General features: G+C 40.6%; 1 protein-coding gene across 1 annotated transcript in view; it reads right to left on the bottom strand.

Moving 5' to 3' along the window:
- Positions 1-17,994, bottom strand: part of ALK (ALK receptor tyrosine kinase) — a 693,943-nt gene extending 675,949 nt beyond the window's left edge. The window contains exon 1 of the mRNA XM_063289507.1: positions 17,322-17,994. Within this exon, the coding sequence (XP_063145577.1) occupies positions 17,322-17,994 (673 nt within the window). The remainder of the gene's footprint in view (positions 1-17,321) is intronic.
- Between the last annotated feature and the right edge of the window lie 544 nt (positions 17,995-18,538).

Below are 18,538 nucleotides of genomic sequence, written 5' to 3'. Positions count from 1 at the left end.
GAGAGATAATCCCAGAGATTATCTGGGCATATGACCTCTAGGACTTTAAAGTCGAACACCAATACCTTCAGTTGTGTTCAGAGCAATACTGAACTAGTGCAGAGCTTTCAACAAAAATTTCAGATGATTCTGTAATTGCAGGTATGTCAACAGCCTTGCCGCTACATCCTATACTTCCAGAAACTCTTCAGGATGTAACCATTGCTAAATCTGATTGGTTCAGGCATAGTTGTAGGTAGTGCATTAGAACATACTCCTTTGCCACAGCCAGCATCCACAGATTATTTATTTATTTATTTATTTATTTATTTATTTTTCAGATTTTGCTACCGCCCATCTCCCCCAAAAGGAGGACTCTGGGCGGTTTACAATAAAATTAAGACTATAATAATAACAATTAAAATCTATAAAAACAATTACAAATATAAAATGCAATATAAATAAGTATACAATCCAAGAGGTTAAAAATTATGATCAGGTGGGAGGGGCTCTAAGGTGCGAGCCAACCCCATGGATGGGTTGCCCCATGCAAGATGGCAAAACCAGGTTTTCAGAGCCCTCCTGAAGGTTGGAAGTGAAGGCGCCTGCCTCACCTCTGAGGGCAAGATGTTCCAAAGGGCAGGGGCAATTGCAGAGAAGGCCCGCTTCCTGGACCCCACCAGATGGAATTCTCTTATCAACGGGGTCCGCAACATGCCCTCTCTGCCTGACCGGGTGGGGCAGGTCGATGTTGTGGGGATGAGATGGTCCCTCAGGTAGCCTGGCCCCATGCCATGTAGGGCTTTAAAGGTCATAACCAACACCTTGAATTGGACCCGGAAGCAAACTGGCACCCAGTGCAGCTCGTGCAGTAAAGGTGTTATATGTGCCAATCTAGGGGCACCAAAAATAACCCGTGTGGCTGCATTCTGGACCAGCTGAAGCTTCCGGATACTCTTCAATGGTAGCCCCATGTAGAACGCATTGCAGTAGTCAATATGGGAGATGACAAGAGCATGAGTGACTGTTCGGAGGGCCTCTCGCTCCAGGAATGGGCGTAACTGGCGCACAACCCAAAGGTGAGCAAAGGCCCTCCTGGCCACAACTGCCACCTGCTCTGCAAGCAGGAGTCGTGAGTCCAGAAGAACCCCCAGATTATGCACCGGGTCTGTCTGGGGCAGTGCCACCCCATCCAGAACTAAAGATGACAATTTCCCGGAAACTGAGGAGCTGTCAACCCACAGCCACTCCATCTTACCAGGGTTCAGCTGAAGCCTGTTGTTCCCCGTCCAGGCCCCCACGGCCCCCAGGCACTACAGTTTTCAACTACAGTTTGAAAACATTCCCAGACAATGGACCTGCTCTTTCAACAGCATCCAGTAATCCCAGCACGTGCTTCTACTTAACACTACTTATCAAAAAGGATCCAGGCCATTGCCAGCTAGTGTCTTTAAGACTAAAACCTAAGAGGCAGCTCATGAAAATGCCATGGGTAAGGTTATCAAGAGCTGTTGAATATTCCAAGAAAGCAAGTAGAGCCTATGTTTCTTAGCGTAAGTGTCCTCCAAAGAGGCCAAAGCATTCTCAACCAAGATCCCCATTGAAATTATCAGTACCTTTCATATGGATCCAGAGTAGCAAGGCCACCACTTTCTTAATGATCTAAGCTGGAAATGGTTATAATTAAGGCTGGTGTGTAAAATCTAAGCTTGCTTGGGTCAAGAAAAATGGTATGAAATACAGGACTGTAAGGAATCAGTGCTGAGGCAATCAGCCCTCACTGATTTAATGAAGGGCCAAAAGAACAAATGGCAAATATCACCTCTCCAATCTATTTACATTCTCAGACTATATAACCTCAAGGAATCCAAAATAACAGGATAAACAGTAAGTTGACTTTAAGCCACTTTGAAATTCTAGGATACCTGCAGCAATTGATATCCTAACATGAATCAGTCATTCCCTTTGAATGAAGAAGGGATCTTTATCCCCTCTAGGAACTAGCTTTCTGAAAAACTTACACAAACACACTCATTCTTCTCATCAAAGCAAAAATAGATGCATATTTTGTTTTGAGACCCTTTTTTTAAAACTTACACTGACAAGTGCAGACAAAATAAAATGATAAGCATACATGACTGCACATTACTTACTATGAAGATACATGACAGCATTCAAAATATTAATTCATGCATAAAAAGAATTAAATTATTGGTTGTCTAGAATTACATCAGCATGAGAAATGTATAGACTAGCCTTCTATACATTGCCACCCTTCAGCTGTATTAGAACTACAAGTCCCAGAATTCCCTAGCAAAGGTTATGAAGCCTATGAAGTCTACCATCAAAGCTATAGATATAAAGGCACCTGTTGCAGCAACATCAGTACAGCAAGGTACAGATCTATTGTCTAAATGGGAAATCTCTTGACAGCTGTATTAATGTTGCTTTAAATGTACTAAAGACAGATTGAATATAAATGAAATAATATTCTGCAGCTAAGTATAATTGTATGCTGTCTTAACATCAACCCTTCATTCAATTGTTGTAGCAATATGATTACTCTGGGCGAATAAGCACCCAGGCCACAGAATGAGACCCTACTATTAAAATACATATTCTTCCACATCAGCATATCTTTTGTGCCCCTCTTATCTATGTCCATGTTGAATGTATTTTTGAAAGCTATTATTGGCTGTGTTTGGTTATCAGTTCTATCTTCCTGAATATTAGAGATCTGTGGAGAAACACCAGGTTTTTTGGACAGTGAATGTATGCATTGTGGATAGAAAGGAGGAGATGGGGATTATGTCATCTTTGTAGGTCTATTGTTATGGTGTCTTTACTGATTCCTTCCATTTGTGAGCAACATCCAATGTTGTTGATTCATAAAGTGATAACGAATCCTAAGATACAGCATGTTATTATTTTGTTTCCTAGTAGAAATGTATATAATTGTGACTACAAGACTGGTGTTTCCAGATACTAGTCTAGGAAGAGCATGATATCAATATGTAGGTCTCAAAATGCACTTTCCCCCCTAAATTATTAAAACATATAAATAACCTCCAGCTATTCCACCTTGTCCTTTTAAGTTTTCTGACATTTATTGTTCTGAAAAGAAAAAAAGGTCAGACTTATCAAATCTGCATTTACGCTTCCCGGACATTTTTCTCCCACCAAATTTTTCCGAATCACAGAGGCAAGACAAATGTGGCTCATTTCAGAAAGGACCCTTTTCATCTATGCATGGCTGCCTATGACATAATATTTTTCCCCTTGAATTTCCTTTGTATAAAACAAAAGTCCTCAATAAGTTTATAAGAAAGTTGAGAGACTCTTTCGGGAAATGAAACATTTATTCCAATTCTATCACTTGCTCATTAGCATAATTGTATACTGTACATGTCTAGTCAAAATTGAGTCACAGTGAAGTTACTTCTAGGTTTGGTGTAGTGGTTCAGCATCAGGCTAAAAACCAGGAGACCACAAATTCTAGTCCTGCCTTAGGCACAAAGCTGTTATCTTGGGCCAGTCCCTCTCTCTCAGCCCTAGGAAAGAGGCAATGGCAAACTACTTCTGAAAAGTCTTGTCAAGAAAACTGCAGGGACTTGTCCAGGCAATCGCCAGGAGTCAACACTGACTTGAAGGTGCACAGACACACACAGACACACACACACACACACTTCTAGGTTAGTATACAGCAGCTTCTCTGGCTTGCTGTCTTCCCATTATATTGTGGTATAACAAATGAAATGAAAGGTCCACATTTCCACAAAGCACCAAATTGATGAAGATTGCTGTACTGGAGTGTAGCCAATATGCATTGGACAAAGGAGCATAGATCTTAATTTCCAAATGTGATAACTAGTTTAGACTAAAAGAAATTGAGCCCAACTTTCAGATCCTCTAAACAGTGTGTCTGCGTACATCATCTGTTGATGTTCAGCTATAATTATATTTCCACTAAATATTTACATAAAACAGTCTCAAGAGAGACTGCCAATTTTCAGAAACAGATGTACAAAATAGCCAAAGCTAAAGTAATCACTTTTAAAGAAACTCTGCCTTTATTTTCTTATATTAAACATAGCTCCAGCTTGGCTGTTACACTGCATAATATATTATTGTCTATCAAAATTATAGCACACTGGGTTGTTGCTGGGAAGTTTAACAAAAGTGAATTGAATTTCAGGCAACTATAAAATTGTATTTCAGGAAAGCTAATTTCAAAACCATTGGTGTAAGTATATGTTTCTAAATACATGATTCAGAAAACGAAAACAAACACATACCATTAGCCATTAAAACAAAAACAAACACATGCAGTAGGAAAGGCCTGAACTTTGAATATTAATATACACAATGGCCTTCACATAAATAATAAATAAGTTACCAACCCCAAAAAAATTTTTCCTAAATTATGCGGCAAATAACTCTGATAAGTCAGAGCCATCTATAAACTACATTTAGGCAGGTTGCAAACAGGACACAAGGCTACAGTTGGCCGAATAAATTATTGTTCATGAAAACTGCTCATGAAAAGGAGGAGAGAAGGCTCATTACATTTAAAATACTTTACTTGGCAGTTCAGAGAGAAGCTAGATTTTCTGGCTGCTGAAATATTTGGGCTTTTAACTAAATGGAGCCAGATATTTATGGTGCAACTCCAATGGGGACGTCTCCTCCAAACAAGGAAGATTTAAATGAGTCGGAATTTTCAAAGCCAGCTTTGGTATGAAGAAAGTTCAGTCCTATATGAATCATTGATGAAGCCCCTTCAAGCCAGAACATGATGTGGAATTGGTGATGTTTTAGCAAATTAGAGCATCTGAAACAACGTATTAGCAGCTTTGCTTCTGAAAAGTATTGAGCTTATGGGAGATAGTTCAATAGTCATGATGCCCTTAGGGAACCTCTTTCTTTTCTGCAGATGTTTTGCCTCTAGAAAAGCTTTCAGGGCTTTTTGTGCCACCTTTTCCCATTTGTAAATGAGAAAAAAACTGCCTTGATTTACAATGTTACACAGGTAGACAGCCTATGTCAGTGTTGAGGTAGCTGTCAACCGTATTAACAGGGTTGATAGAGAAGAGACTGTAAAATAGGGCACTGCTAGGACATTCAGAATTAATTTAAGACAAGTAGAAACTGCTCTTTATGTATTCTTCATGTTTAACTTACTTTTTGAACTCTGCTTCCATACAGAACACTGAGAACCAGTGGGATCACTGGATTAAGCTTTAATTAAGATCATAAATTTGAATCTGAGTTGAACATGATGATCCCTCAGAGTTGCCCTGTGTGATTTAGAATACTGCATGTAGACATATTTATGTACTCTAAATTCTCATGAAAATTAATGGGATTCAAGAAGGACTGAAGTCATGCATTATGTGCATATAGATTAAATGTTCATGTAACTAATAATTAGCCCAACTGGAGATCTCCAGACTTAAAAAGTTAATTGATTGGCATCCTTTAGCATCCCCATTTGAGGCTGAAACCTCCTTCTGATTCAGAGATCAGAGATGAAAAACCTTTCCTTGTTTCTCCATGTCACTTGTGGTTGTCGCTAAAGTGATCATCTGCCTCCAGCATCATATCACTGCTGCCCAGCGTAGGTGCCTACTTTCTTTAGCTGGACAGCTGGGATGACCTTCACACTTTGGGTGATCCTGCTGGGAATATATACTCTTGGCATACCCTCCCGACATTCTTCACTCATCTCTCCCAGAAACACTCCGTCCCCTTGCCACAATGAGGCAGCACTGCAGGACTCGGGGAGGTGTGGGAGTGGTAAAGGGTAAATATATCAGAACAGATGTCCACAGTAAAATTACAACTGATGTTGAATCCCAATAAAATAAAAAAACATTTCTCTTAAAACACTGGTAAATAATTGTTTCATATTGATTTTTTAAAAAAATATCCTAACAAAATAATTGATTTGTTCCACTAACATTCACTAGACAGGTTTATGTTTTTTTTCAGTCCAGCACCATTTTTGTTGCTATTGTTAGGATTAGAACTTTTGTTTGAAGTCATAAAATGCAATGAATGTTCCATTGGGGCTACTGAGTATTATTTTCATCTGTTGTAAGCCTAAAGGTATATTTGCACTACAGATATAAACTGATTTTATAGTCATTTCTTCTCTCCAAGCATGCTGAAAATTGTAGGGGGCTAAAAGACTTGACATAATTTTCTTTAACATCAAGCTGTAGCTCCTAAATACTGTTACACAACACATGTTTTCAGTATTACTATATCTTTTGGATCTTTGAGTCATATTTATCCATCCATCCATCCATCCATCCAAGACTGTATATGTCTTTTTTGTTGCACTACTGTGAGACCATTGCTGACAGCGTCCAAAACAGCTACAACTCCCAGCATCCCTAGGCAGCCTGGCCAATGATGAGGGATGCTGGGATTCACACATCAGTAGCATCTGAAGCAGCTCTGTCTGCCTGTGTATGGCAGAGTTGAACTTCCAGCCTCAAGGTAAGAGTCTATATTCAATCTGGCTACTCTCAGGAATTAGCATCAGTGTATGATGTGTTCTATCTATCTATTGTTATTTCTTTAGGTTGCATATTAAGTGTGCTTGAAGGATAAACTAGCAGAAGGTATCAGGTTTCAGAGGGGTAGCCATGTGAAACTTTCGCAGCAAAAACAACAAAGAGTCCCATGACACATTAAAACCTAACCAAATTATTGCTGCATAAGCTTTCATTGTAAGTCATTTGACTTCATCAGGTGAGGGGAGTATATTCCCATGAAAGGAATATATTATGGAGTCCTTGGTGCTCTCTGAGCCTTGTTGTTTCCTTGTAGACATTTCATTGCCAGACTAGGCGACATCTTCAGTGTGAGAAGTGCACCTTCTTGCACTGAAGATGTTGCCTAGTCTGGCAGTGAAACATCTGCAAGAAACAACAAGGCTCAGAGAGCACCAAGGACTCCACAGTTCAACCCTGAGCTACAAATATTCTCTTCGATTGGAATATATTATATACCAGGCCCACAACTAGGGTCTGTGTTACCTGGGGCAAACCTGGATTCTGTGCCCATTTTGGCACACACACCCCGCACTCATTTTGGTGCCCCCCCCAGCACTCCTCTTGCCCCCCCCCCCAACATGGCACCTGGAGCACATGCCCCAGTTGCCTTCCCTCCCCAGTTGCGGCCCTTTTATATACACACAGTTATAGTCCAAGATGAGGGAGCAGAAGGGTGTTTGGTTGGATGCCAGGATCTACAGAGCATTTTGGTAAATCTTAGCCTCATCTGAGCAGAATTTTGACTGACCTTCAGAGTAAGTTTGCTACCACTGGTCACTGGGTTTTGTGGAGAGTAAGGAGGATTAGCATACCTACTTGGCAAGTTTGGCCCTTTTCTGGAAAGGACCCCTTGTCACTGACTTCATTTAGTTATCATGTCAATATTGTATCACATGATTCAACCCTCTTTCCCACAGTATTTTCCAAGTATGGGAATATTACTGGAATACTGTCACAACCCAAGAAGCAGGGGGGAAAAAGCTGAATCTGTGAAGCACTTCATAGCCACCTAATTCAATTCATTACATCTGAATGGGTCTTCATTTTACAAATCTGTTTTGGAGAGGTGATTCCAAATGGATGGATGGATGGAGAACTACATTGAATTAAAGCACCTCTTTGAAATTTTGCAGTTGACATGGGAGGAGGATCACTGGGGTAGCCATGTCTTACAAATAGAGACTTCAGATACTTGAAGAAGTGTCACCTAAAAGAAAGCTATGACCTGATTCTACTTTCCATAATGATCTGAAGATACAGCAAGACAAACTCTGGCTGAATATTAGGAGAAACTTCTTACTGGTCTAAGCAGTTCAACAGTGGAACTAATTATTGATGTGGTGAGCTTCCCTTCATTGGGAGAAGACTGGGGAGACATCTGTCAAATATGCTTTAATTTGAATTCCTACACTGAGCAAGGGATTGGACAGAACCTTCTAACTCTGTGAGTCTGTGGTTCTATATCACATTCTTTTCTCAGAACTATACTTCATGTACTAATGAAGTAGATGGAGTGTGAGCCTCAAAATTCTATGTAATACTAAATTGGTTAGCCTTTATTTTGCCACTGAACTCAATTAGTCTTCGCAGAAAAAGCAACATACTTATTTCTTATGATTCCAGTTATATCCTGCTTTTCTGCCCAGGAGAAATTCCCCTCTGGAAACAGATAAATTATACTCATTTACCCCTTCAGATCACAGCATATATAATATGGAGAATATTAGTGTCTTTTTTTTTTTCCCTTGACATTAAGTCCAGTCGTGTCCGACTCTAGGGGGCGGTGCTCATCTCCGTTTCAAAGCCGAAGAGCCGGCGTTTGTCCATAGACATTTCTGTGGTCATGTGGCCGGCATGACTACACGGAACGCCGTTACCTGCCCGCCGAAGCGGTACCTATTAATCTACTCACATTTGCATGTTTTCGAACTGCTAGGTTGGCAGGAGCTGGGACTAGCAACAGGAGCTCACCCCGTCACGCGGATTTGAACTGCCGACTTTCTGATCGGCAAGCTCAGCAGCTCAGTGGTTTAACCTGCAGTGCCACCGCATATCATAAAAATCTTTAACAAGACCTAAGGCTCTATAGTCCTAAAGCAATTAAGGAGAATGTTTTAAGTGGCTGCCTCTAATATGAAACAATAGAAGCCAAGGGGAAAATTCCACCATCCCACTGGTACCTAGAAAGCCAAGGCAACAACACAAAAGAGCAGATTAGAGGCTGTTGAGGAAATAGTATCATGGCTGGCAGAGATGGACATTGGTGTTCCAGCTGCTCAGGCAGTGCAACTGGCAATCAGAAATGGTATCTGGATAAGCCTTCTGAAGGCACAGTTCCATTGCTCCATTGCCAGTGATGTGTTTCCTGGATATCTTGCAGGAGGGAAATGAGAAGTAGGACTGTTGGGAGCTTAAAATTACTTATTTAAAATCAACAGGGCTTGGACTGAGAGAAACTTCCCTAGGGTCTAATTCTTTCATACAGAAAAACATGATTGGATTGTGAAGACTGAACATTAACTCTGAAAGAATTCCTTCCCTAAAGGATTATGGTAACAATCCCTCCCAAGGACAGGCAGCAACAGATAGAAACTGCCTCAACAAGCCCTGTATTTGTGGGTCCTACTCTAGGCTTTTGTCCATGTGTCTAGCAGAAAGAGACATAATTTATCTCCCATTATACTTTGCCCACTTTTACACAATGCAGCTTACTATGGAAGGGCAATTTGGTCCAAAGCAGTCCCACAACTAGTTTAGGTTAAAACCTGCTCCTTCCTCACTGGACTTTCATGTTTGACCTCACCCTTGCCTCAGTTAAGTGGGCCATGTGAATAAAGTTAATGTCTTTGACTCAGGCTGTCTAGGAGAGCATCCAGTCAAAGGGATTTTTTTGTGTGTATTGATGTCAGAGAGCTGACAGTGCATTCTGATTGTAGAACCTAATTATTGTACCTTCTCCTCTTTTGATCCCAAATAGCAAATTAGAGATATCTAGGGTCAGTAGCATTGGCAGAGATGGAAGATGGTTAGTAAAGATGTACGCAAAATATTCTTCATCTTATCAGTAAGTAGAGCTGTGCAAAATCTTCAAAGAAGAGACTTCACTTTGTGCATGAGTACATATGAAGCATCTGTGTTTGAATCAATAAGGTAATAAGATCTTTTTCCAGGCTCACCCAGCTGTTTCAGAAGCTACTCACAGCTATTTTGGCATGCCTGTGCATGCATGGTCACTTTGCTTCTCTTTTTTCCCAGTGGATGCACAGATAACTAGGAACATCTAATAAAGCAGCTACATGAGCCTTGAAAAAATTCAGCTGTTTTCTTGATTCAATGTCCTGCACACTGTGAAAGGATTTGCATAGAGGGTAAATATTACTTCATTTACTCTTCATTTAGCATTGAAGTATGAAAAGTCCTACAACATTACCATGGATACATTACCAAATACTGTATACATCCATACAACTAATTGTTGTGTGTATTTCCCAGTTTGATATTTGAAGTACTTGCCTTAAACATATCTTTTTAAATTAGTATGATGTTCTGTACAAAAGCATCTGTTAATATGGTTTAAATATATGTTTTCTCAAGTGCCAGGCTAAACAAATACACATTTTCTTTCCAACTTCATGGCCAACTTATAATGGGTGATATTAAATATTTCTTGGCGCCACCTTGGGAACTTTTGGCAGCACTATGGAATACAATGAATGCATTCAGCAATCCATTTCAGACATGTAGAGAAGAAAATATGCCCAGAAGATATGGCCAGGCAAAATATGTCACTATTTCTTCCATACCTCTAGCATGCAGAGCATTTCAGAATAACAATAGCTTCTGCTAAACTTCATTCTGCAACTCTTTAAAGACCAAAACCATCAAATTCAAGGGTCTTGAAAAGGTCTCAAGTCTAGTTCAGAAAACATTTTATCCCAACTGATCTGTGGTCTGTACTCCAGTTGAAAACCCTAATTTATAGAAGGTTTCCGGTGAATTTTCAGTTTCCTTTCTTGTAATTTCTGCTTTGGGATAATGTTATCATCAAAAGTAGGTTATAAGTGTTCATTGTTAATACAGTGTTCAAACAATCAAAACAATGGTCTATACAGAGACATCACCATATGGAGTACAAATAAATCAAATTGACTATGTTATTGGTAGAAGGAGGTGTGTATGTGCCCTTGAGTCAATTTTTGACTCCTGGCAAATCCCTGGACAAGTCTCTGCAGTTTTCTTGGCAAGATTTTGGAAGTGGTTTGCCATTGCCTCCTTCTCAAGGCTGAAAGAGTAACTGGCCCAAGATCACCCAGCTGGCTTCATACCTAAAGCAGGACTAGAACTCATGGTCTCACAGTTTGTACCCTGATGCCTTAACCACTACACCAAACTGACTCTCAAAAGGAGGTGGAAGAACTCGATTAATTATCTCTTCCACAGTGACCTCCTGGCCACATCTTGGCTGTTATAATTGAGCTCTTCCATAGAAGGAAGTAGAAGAGCTCAATTATAACAGCCAAGACATGGCCAGGAGGTGACTGTGGAAAAGATCATGAATTGCTCAGTCGCAAGTTCTAAAAGCAGAAGAAAAAGTAGAACTGAATTCCATGAAATGATTTGAGCATATAACCACCATTTTCAAGGAGAAGAACATAAATCACTTTGAAGTCCTGAACCTCATTGACAGAGAATGAGAGAGCTATGCAATGGGCTTAAAGAAATTGTTAAGGATGAATGTGAAAGAGATTGCCAAAAATCAAAAAAACAGCAGAAATCTGTCTAGAAGTCAGAATAAACCATGGGAATTGCCAAGAAGAAAAGAGAAGCCAAAGTCAAGAAATACAAAAATTTCAGGAAGGAATTTAATAGAGTTTCAGAGAGTTGTTAGAAGAGACAAGAAGCAGTATTATATTATCTGTAAAGATGCTGAAGATGGAAACAGACATGGAAAAACAAGGAAAATCTTCCAAAAGATCTCTGAACTCAGAAGGAGATCCCAACCTCTAACAGGTATGCTAAAGGACACCAATGAATGGGCTGTAAATTATTCAGTGATGATCAAATAAAGATGGAAGGAGTATACTGAAATTCTGTAGAGGAGAGATGTCAACATCCAGGATTTAGAAGATATTCCCTACTTACAAGAACATCTAAAATTAGAAGATGAAGTTAGATCAGCATTCTGGTCATTGCCAAGTTGGAAGACTACAGGAACTGATAGAGTATCTACAGAAATATGGCAAGCAACAGAAGAAAAATCAGTAAAAGTTCTAATCAAGTTAAGCTAGCACATCTAAAGAACAACACTGTGGCCATAGCTTGGAAAAGGTCCATCTACACTCCAATACTAAAGACAGGAAACTTAACAGAATGTGCAAACTATTGTCCAATGTCCTTAGTTTCACATGCTAGCAAAATAATGCTTCAGATCATCCAAAGAAGATTAGAGCCTACATGGAAAGAGAGATGCCGGATGTTGGAGCTTGTTTAGAAAAGGCCAAGGAAACCAAATCATTAAAAACAATAAAAATATTATTTCAACCACCAAACATAGATATGTCACACAGCCATTCCATAAGCAAACCACGTAAATATTTTAACACTTCTCTAGTTATATCATGCACATCTTCAGCCTTACTAATTGTTATTCTCATAGCATTTATGACTTCATTTTCATCAATGGACACAAACATTTATAGCATTATTAATTCTACTCTTCAATATATCATTATAATTCCTATAGAAATCTCCTATACTCCTTCCAGCATTCCTTCAGCTCAGTTCTGCCCAAATAATTTCATCACTTTTATTTTTAATTCCATTCACTCTGCTGGAAGTTCCCTCTTTAGTCTGTTTCACTGACTACCAAAACTTTTTTTAAAAAAATTCTACTAAAATAGCTCTGTATTTCTCTGCCTTCCATAATACCGTTCTGTCATCTTAATTTTTACAGAATTCTTTTACATATTTTTTCTCATCCACAGCCTCTTTCACATCATCGTTCTACTAAGCATCCCTTTTCATATTTTACATGTGCATATTTCTACACAGCTTCTTTTCCTGCAATTGTTCTTTCATTTTAGTTTATTTTCCTTTCTTTTCTTCCATGTCCATTTTTTCACAAGATCCACTCTTCACACTACCAAAATAATTGTCTGTCCCATATTCAGAACCTCTTGTCATCCTTGTATCCTTCATGAATTCTGAACATGCTCCCACTATTCTATGCAACCTACAAACTCTAGTACGGAGATTACCTTGCAAGCCAATATACTGTTTCCTGCATCCCACCTACTGGGAGGTACCTATACTATACTGACACACACTCAGTATGCATATCCTTTAACATGTATTCCCAAACCCATACACTTTTAAATACGTAAATGAGAATTTACTGTTTTAGAAGTTAAATCCTTATCACCATCCGTAGATTACCTCCTATAGATTACTTGCCAAATTGTGTGCTTGAATTGGCAAGTGAAGTTGTTTTCAGCACTATGTCAGAAGGTCTACCAAGAGTTGAAATCCATGGTCTGTTGATTTATAGATCTTGACCCAAGTTCATACTTTCACTGAGTTGGGGAATGTCTTCTATATCCACCTTCAAATTACATTTCTACCCACATAAATAATAAACAAAAATGACTCTTTTAAACATTATGCTCCCCTCAGAAGGGGAGAAGAGGTTAATCCAATATCAATATAAATAAATGTTATGTGGAATATGTAGCCTGCACAAAGTATTATTTGCATATTGGAGTGTTCAAGTTAGCCCACTTCTGTCATTCAGAAACAGCAACATGTGTTGCCAGTTTAAACTCTGATAAACAGCAGTGAGTTTGCTCCGTTTAAATATATGTATCCTTGGTTCACATATGATCTGAGAAAATTGTATAAACCTTGTGTTAAAAAGTCACCATGAAAAAAGGTTAAAAATATTAGTGTAAATTTTCTGTTCTTCAGTTATCATGCCTACAGCTTTTTACTGTCATTTTCTGAAGAAAGAATATTCTACTGCCATGTTTCATAGAGCATTGCTCATCATCCTTTAAGATTACTTTTCTTACAATATTTCACTGTCTGCTTAAAAATACAGTCTATGCACACTGAGGGTCACCCTTCATAGAGCAGTGATTTATTGAACAGACAACTTCAGTTAAGCATTTTTTATGAGCTTCTATGTGTGGTAGGATAAAGCAGCAAGGACGTTTACTTGTTCGTTTGAAACCTAAGCATAGTTCAGATGAATTTTTCACTCCTTAGACAATATTTTAATATTGGCTTAGACAAATAATAACTTTGCCTACCGGATATTAGTGGCAGTCATGAACCACTCACTACAAAGAGAATGAGAGTATGCTTATCAAACACAGTGTAAAAGCTTTGCACTGCTAATTCCAGGAGTATATTATTTGTGGCATGTTTCCAATCAATTTGAGCAACAGAACAATAGCTAAGCTAACTTTGGAGAAAGATGTCCACTGTGCCATTCTTATAACAGCTTGGCTGGAACTAAAGGTAAAGGTAAAGGTTCAGCAAAGAAGTACAGAACACTCTAACACTTTGCTACTACCAAGTGATCATCCAGATTTTGCAGCCTAGATCTGGTAGCACTATAATTTGTGTGGTCATATTTAATAATACAGCAAACAGAATTGTTAACATAATGGGCTTGTTTTGCTGTAGATATCAGTGATAGAAAACTTAGAAATATACCTAATAGTATCTCTCTCTCTCTCTCTCACACACACACACACACACACACAAATGCATATGTAGCCTTAACTTGTTATTTGGAACAAACAGTAGATGACACAGATCAGAATATTATTTATATATCTGTTACAAGTAATAAGCAGAAAAATGTCCAGGTCTGATTTGTTCCTTCTTAAAATCCCACCTTGATGTTCCTGGGATTGAGGACAGAGCTTCAATGGCATATTATTAAGGAATCTACTTGAAGGTCAGGGACGCGGTGGCGCTGCGGGTTAAACCGCTGAGCTGTCGATCGGAAGGTCGGCGGTTCGAAACCGCGCGGCGGGGTGAGCTCCCGTTGTTAATCCCAGCTCCTGCACACCAAGCAGTTCGAAAACATGCAAATGTGAGTAGATCAATAGGTACCGCTTCGGCGGGAAGGTAACGGCGTTCCGTGAGTCATGCTGGCCACATGACCCGGAAGTGTCCTATGGACAACGCCGGCTCCAAGGCTTAGAAACGGAGATGAGCACCGCCCCCTAGAGTCGGACTCGACTGGACTTTACGTCAAGGGAAACCTTTACCTTACTTGAAGGTCACCAATCATGAGTAGGAGTCCTCCTTGTCCAACTGTAGTTTCAGCTACAAGTAACTTCAGTAAGTTAAAACTTCCTGACCTATTCACTCCTATATAGGATTGAATCTGAATGCTTCAGTTTCCATTCCCTAACCACTTTTGAGTTAGATTTCTTTTGAAATATTAACAAATTTAACAATTATTAAACATAGATATTCTAGCACTCCATTTTGGAGATTTCATACAATCAGAGTTTTGTTTTATAATGATTAGTTTATATACTTATGGGGTATTATAAGGAATACGTGAAATTATAGGGGAGAAAAGGAGCTATTATGCAGACAATATCAGTGCTGAAGCTTGTGAGAAGAAGCAGAGATGAAAGCTTGATTAGGAGGTCCAGCTGAAAAGACTGAAGCAAGAAGATACCTAATTCAGTGGTCTGATACTGCTAAAGTGTAAAGCGACTGAATCTTTATATGAGATGTTTTGCCAATCTCTTAGAACAGGAGTGAAGAGCTTTTCTATCCAGAGAGGTCAGTTGCCTCTGAGTTAAGCTATTCATGGGCTGCATGGGCTGGAATAGTTGGATGAAAATCCTTACAGTCTCCAGGAAACCTTGGCCCATGAGTTTCTTTTCCCTTAACCAAACATCACAGCAGGTACCGATTAAGGGAACATCACATGCTCCAGAGCAAATTTCCTTCCTAGCATTAGGTGATATAAAAACTTTGGGGGTGGGGGGAAAACACTGGCTTACAATGGAGAAAGGAAAAACAACACTGAAAAGCGTGATTCTAAAAAGCCTCACCATGTATACATTTTTCTGTCTCTTGAGAATATAGCCGTTGTCTGTATCTAGTCATTTTTCTTGAACAAATTCTGCTACTTTCAACACGCTATTTGGATTGCACATCACTGTACATTAATCCAATCTCACTTATTTAAAATAACTGAAAGCAACTGAACTATTCTAGAACTGGTAGACGGAGGAATGAAGTCTGGCAATGCTACATGAAGTCTAATTATGTTTCAGTGCTTGTATTTTTTAGCAGTTTAGTTCATTTGAAGTTCATAGGACTACCTAAATTTGAACTGCGATATTTTATATTATCAGCTTTTAAAATTGAGCTCTATCCCAGTGATCCATATTGTAATTTTTTAAATTGGGCTATTAGTCTGCAGAAATCTCCTGATGTAGGCAATGTGTTTAAGCTATTTGCACTAAAATACTGAGATACTAATTGTGATCAGTTAATTAATGGGAAAAGTTTATGACCAATGACAAGTCTTAATTTTAATTTAATCAGTGGATGGTTTTTGCAATCATGAATCTCAGTTATACTATTCTGAATGAATAACTTGTAAAGTTCAGTTAAAAAGAAATGATACTTGCTTACTAATGAGGCATTGTGTAAAGTACTTTCTTGGGTAAAGTTTAAAAAAAACATTGAAAAATAGATTTTTCATATAAATATGGTTAATAAAAAGTATCATATCCTCTACTTGCACGTCTCATTTTCCAGGCACAAAACATTCAAGACCTTACCAGTCTCTACATGAGTATTCTTTTAGATTTTTTTTTTTTTAATTATGGACATTAAGTTGGGTATAAACCTCACTGAATTCAGTGAGACATGTTTCTGCCTAACACTACATAGGATTCATCTGTTAGTCATTGATCTAGAACAGCCTTTTCCAGCCTATGCCCTCCAAATATGTAAGGTGGCCTATGGGTTGTGGCTGGGAAACATGGGGAGTAGTCCAACACATCTAGAGAGCATCAGGATGTTGTGAAGGTTGACCTAGAAATAGAAGATCCTAACATTATTCATATCCTAATTACACTGTAGTAATTCCACTAAACCCCACTGAATTTCTCCAGATGGTTATTCCTTCTTGTAAAAAATCTCTCTTTCATGGTAAAAGAAAGAGGAATGTTATATGTGCTCAACTTTCTACAATTAGGTCAACACAAAAGTTAATTGATAGCTTACTGGTTAGCATTTTAAGCTTGCAGTGCATTACTCTCCAACGAACACTAAGGGCTACATACCAGAGAGGAAGGGGCATTTAGGCACACTGAACTGGAAGAGGGACACAGGTTTTTATTTATTTTATGTATTCATCATATTATTCCCTTTCAGGATAACCAACACTATATAGAATGCCAAAAGTGAGTCAGAAGTATAATGGATTTTTTAAAGGTTCTTTCTGCAAATGCCAGAGCAAATTACAAACTCTTTCCAAAGGATGGTTCTGAATTAATACTACAAGAAGTACAGTGAATTGTAAAGTCTTGTTGAGGTTTCTGGGATAAATGAGAGCATAAATTTATAAATCCCCCTAGAAATCATCCTAACATAAAGGAGGATAACTCCCACCCTGTTATTTTTACTCCAGCTAGGCTTCCCAAACTTCCCTCAGAGACAGACTAGGTAGCCCCTATTCAAACATCAGGGAAGCTGATTTTATCTAGGTGCAGAAGTCACCAACCATCCGCTCACCTCTGGTGGCCATCTGGAGAAATAGGCGGGGCTGGGACGCCCTGATGGCCGCTGATAGACTGCCTTCCCTGCCCAGGAAAGATGCCTTCCTCTCGGGCATCAACCGAATTCTCAGCCTGCCTTCCCCGGAGCGGATCCACCAGCTGAATTCCTCGGTGAGGCTAAACTCGAGCTGGCTCGCCGTCGCCACGACTCCTTCCTCGGAACGCCACGCACAGTCCTCCCTTAGGTTGGCTTCTCCCACTTCCAGCACCAGCTGCTTGGCGCGGCGCAGCTTCCGCACCGAACCCGCTTTCAGCACCTTGGACTGTGCTCTGGCGCGTCCGGCCGGCTCCGCGGCTCCGCTTCTAGGCAGCCAGGAGCTAGCCGTGCGCAAAAGCGGCGGGCAGTCCAGCACCAAGCTGCAGTGGGCCTTGAACCCTCCCAAGGGTTCGTCTCTGCCCCCGTCACCCAGCACCAGCTCCCTCAGGTAGGTTCGGAACAGCGACGGCACGATGAAATCCATCGCCAAGCTCTTCCTCTGCTGCCGGGAGAAACTCGGTGCCTCTCGTTGCGGCTGCTGGCCGCCAGCGCGAGAGCCCGAGAGAGGGCTCCCCGCTTCCATGGCCCCCACTTGCATGGCAAAGATAAGGAGAGCAGCCAGAAGGAAAGGCGGGAAACCAGCGCCTTTCATATTATCAGGGGATCGGGCTGCTACGGCGGGAACGGCTAGGTGACAAAAAGTGATCTTCCGCCCGCTCCAGCCTCCAGTCGGAACCGCTGCCCCTTCCGGCGATCCCCCGGTTCAGTCCTCCCTTTTAGCCAGGTTCGCGACCGGTCGCGCACACTTTGGGATCACCTTCGCAAGCCGAGCGGACGAGCGTCTAAGGGTCTCGTCCCATCCCCGTGGCGCGCTCTGACTCCCTTGGAAGGAGAGGACTCGGAGCGGAAGAGGGTCCCCTGCCTCGATCTCGCGTCAGCCTCTTTCAGCGGTCCGAAGAACTCCTGCACGCCGGCCGGGAAATGCTTGGGAAGAGGGGACCCAGCAACCCCGCCTCCCCACTCGGGCACACGCTCAGCCTTTTCCGAGTCGGGAAGAACCTCTGCCCACGTCCACCGGGCAGGCCAAAGCTTCTCCTCCGGGAAGGGGGTGCTTATCGGGTCGTTCGGCGCCCTCCGGTCTCCAGGCGAGCCCGCTCAAGAAGCCGTGGGCTCCCCTCCGCGTCTGCTCGCGCGGC

Source organism: Candoia aspera, chromosome 1, assembly GCF_035149785.1.
Source record: "Candoia aspera isolate rCanAsp1 chromosome 1, rCanAsp1.hap2, whole genome shotgun sequence".
Classification (NCBI taxonomy): domain Eukaryota; kingdom Metazoa; phylum Chordata; class Lepidosauria; order Squamata; family Boidae; genus Candoia; species Candoia aspera.
This window is presented reverse-complemented; position numbering and strand designations above follow the sequence as displayed.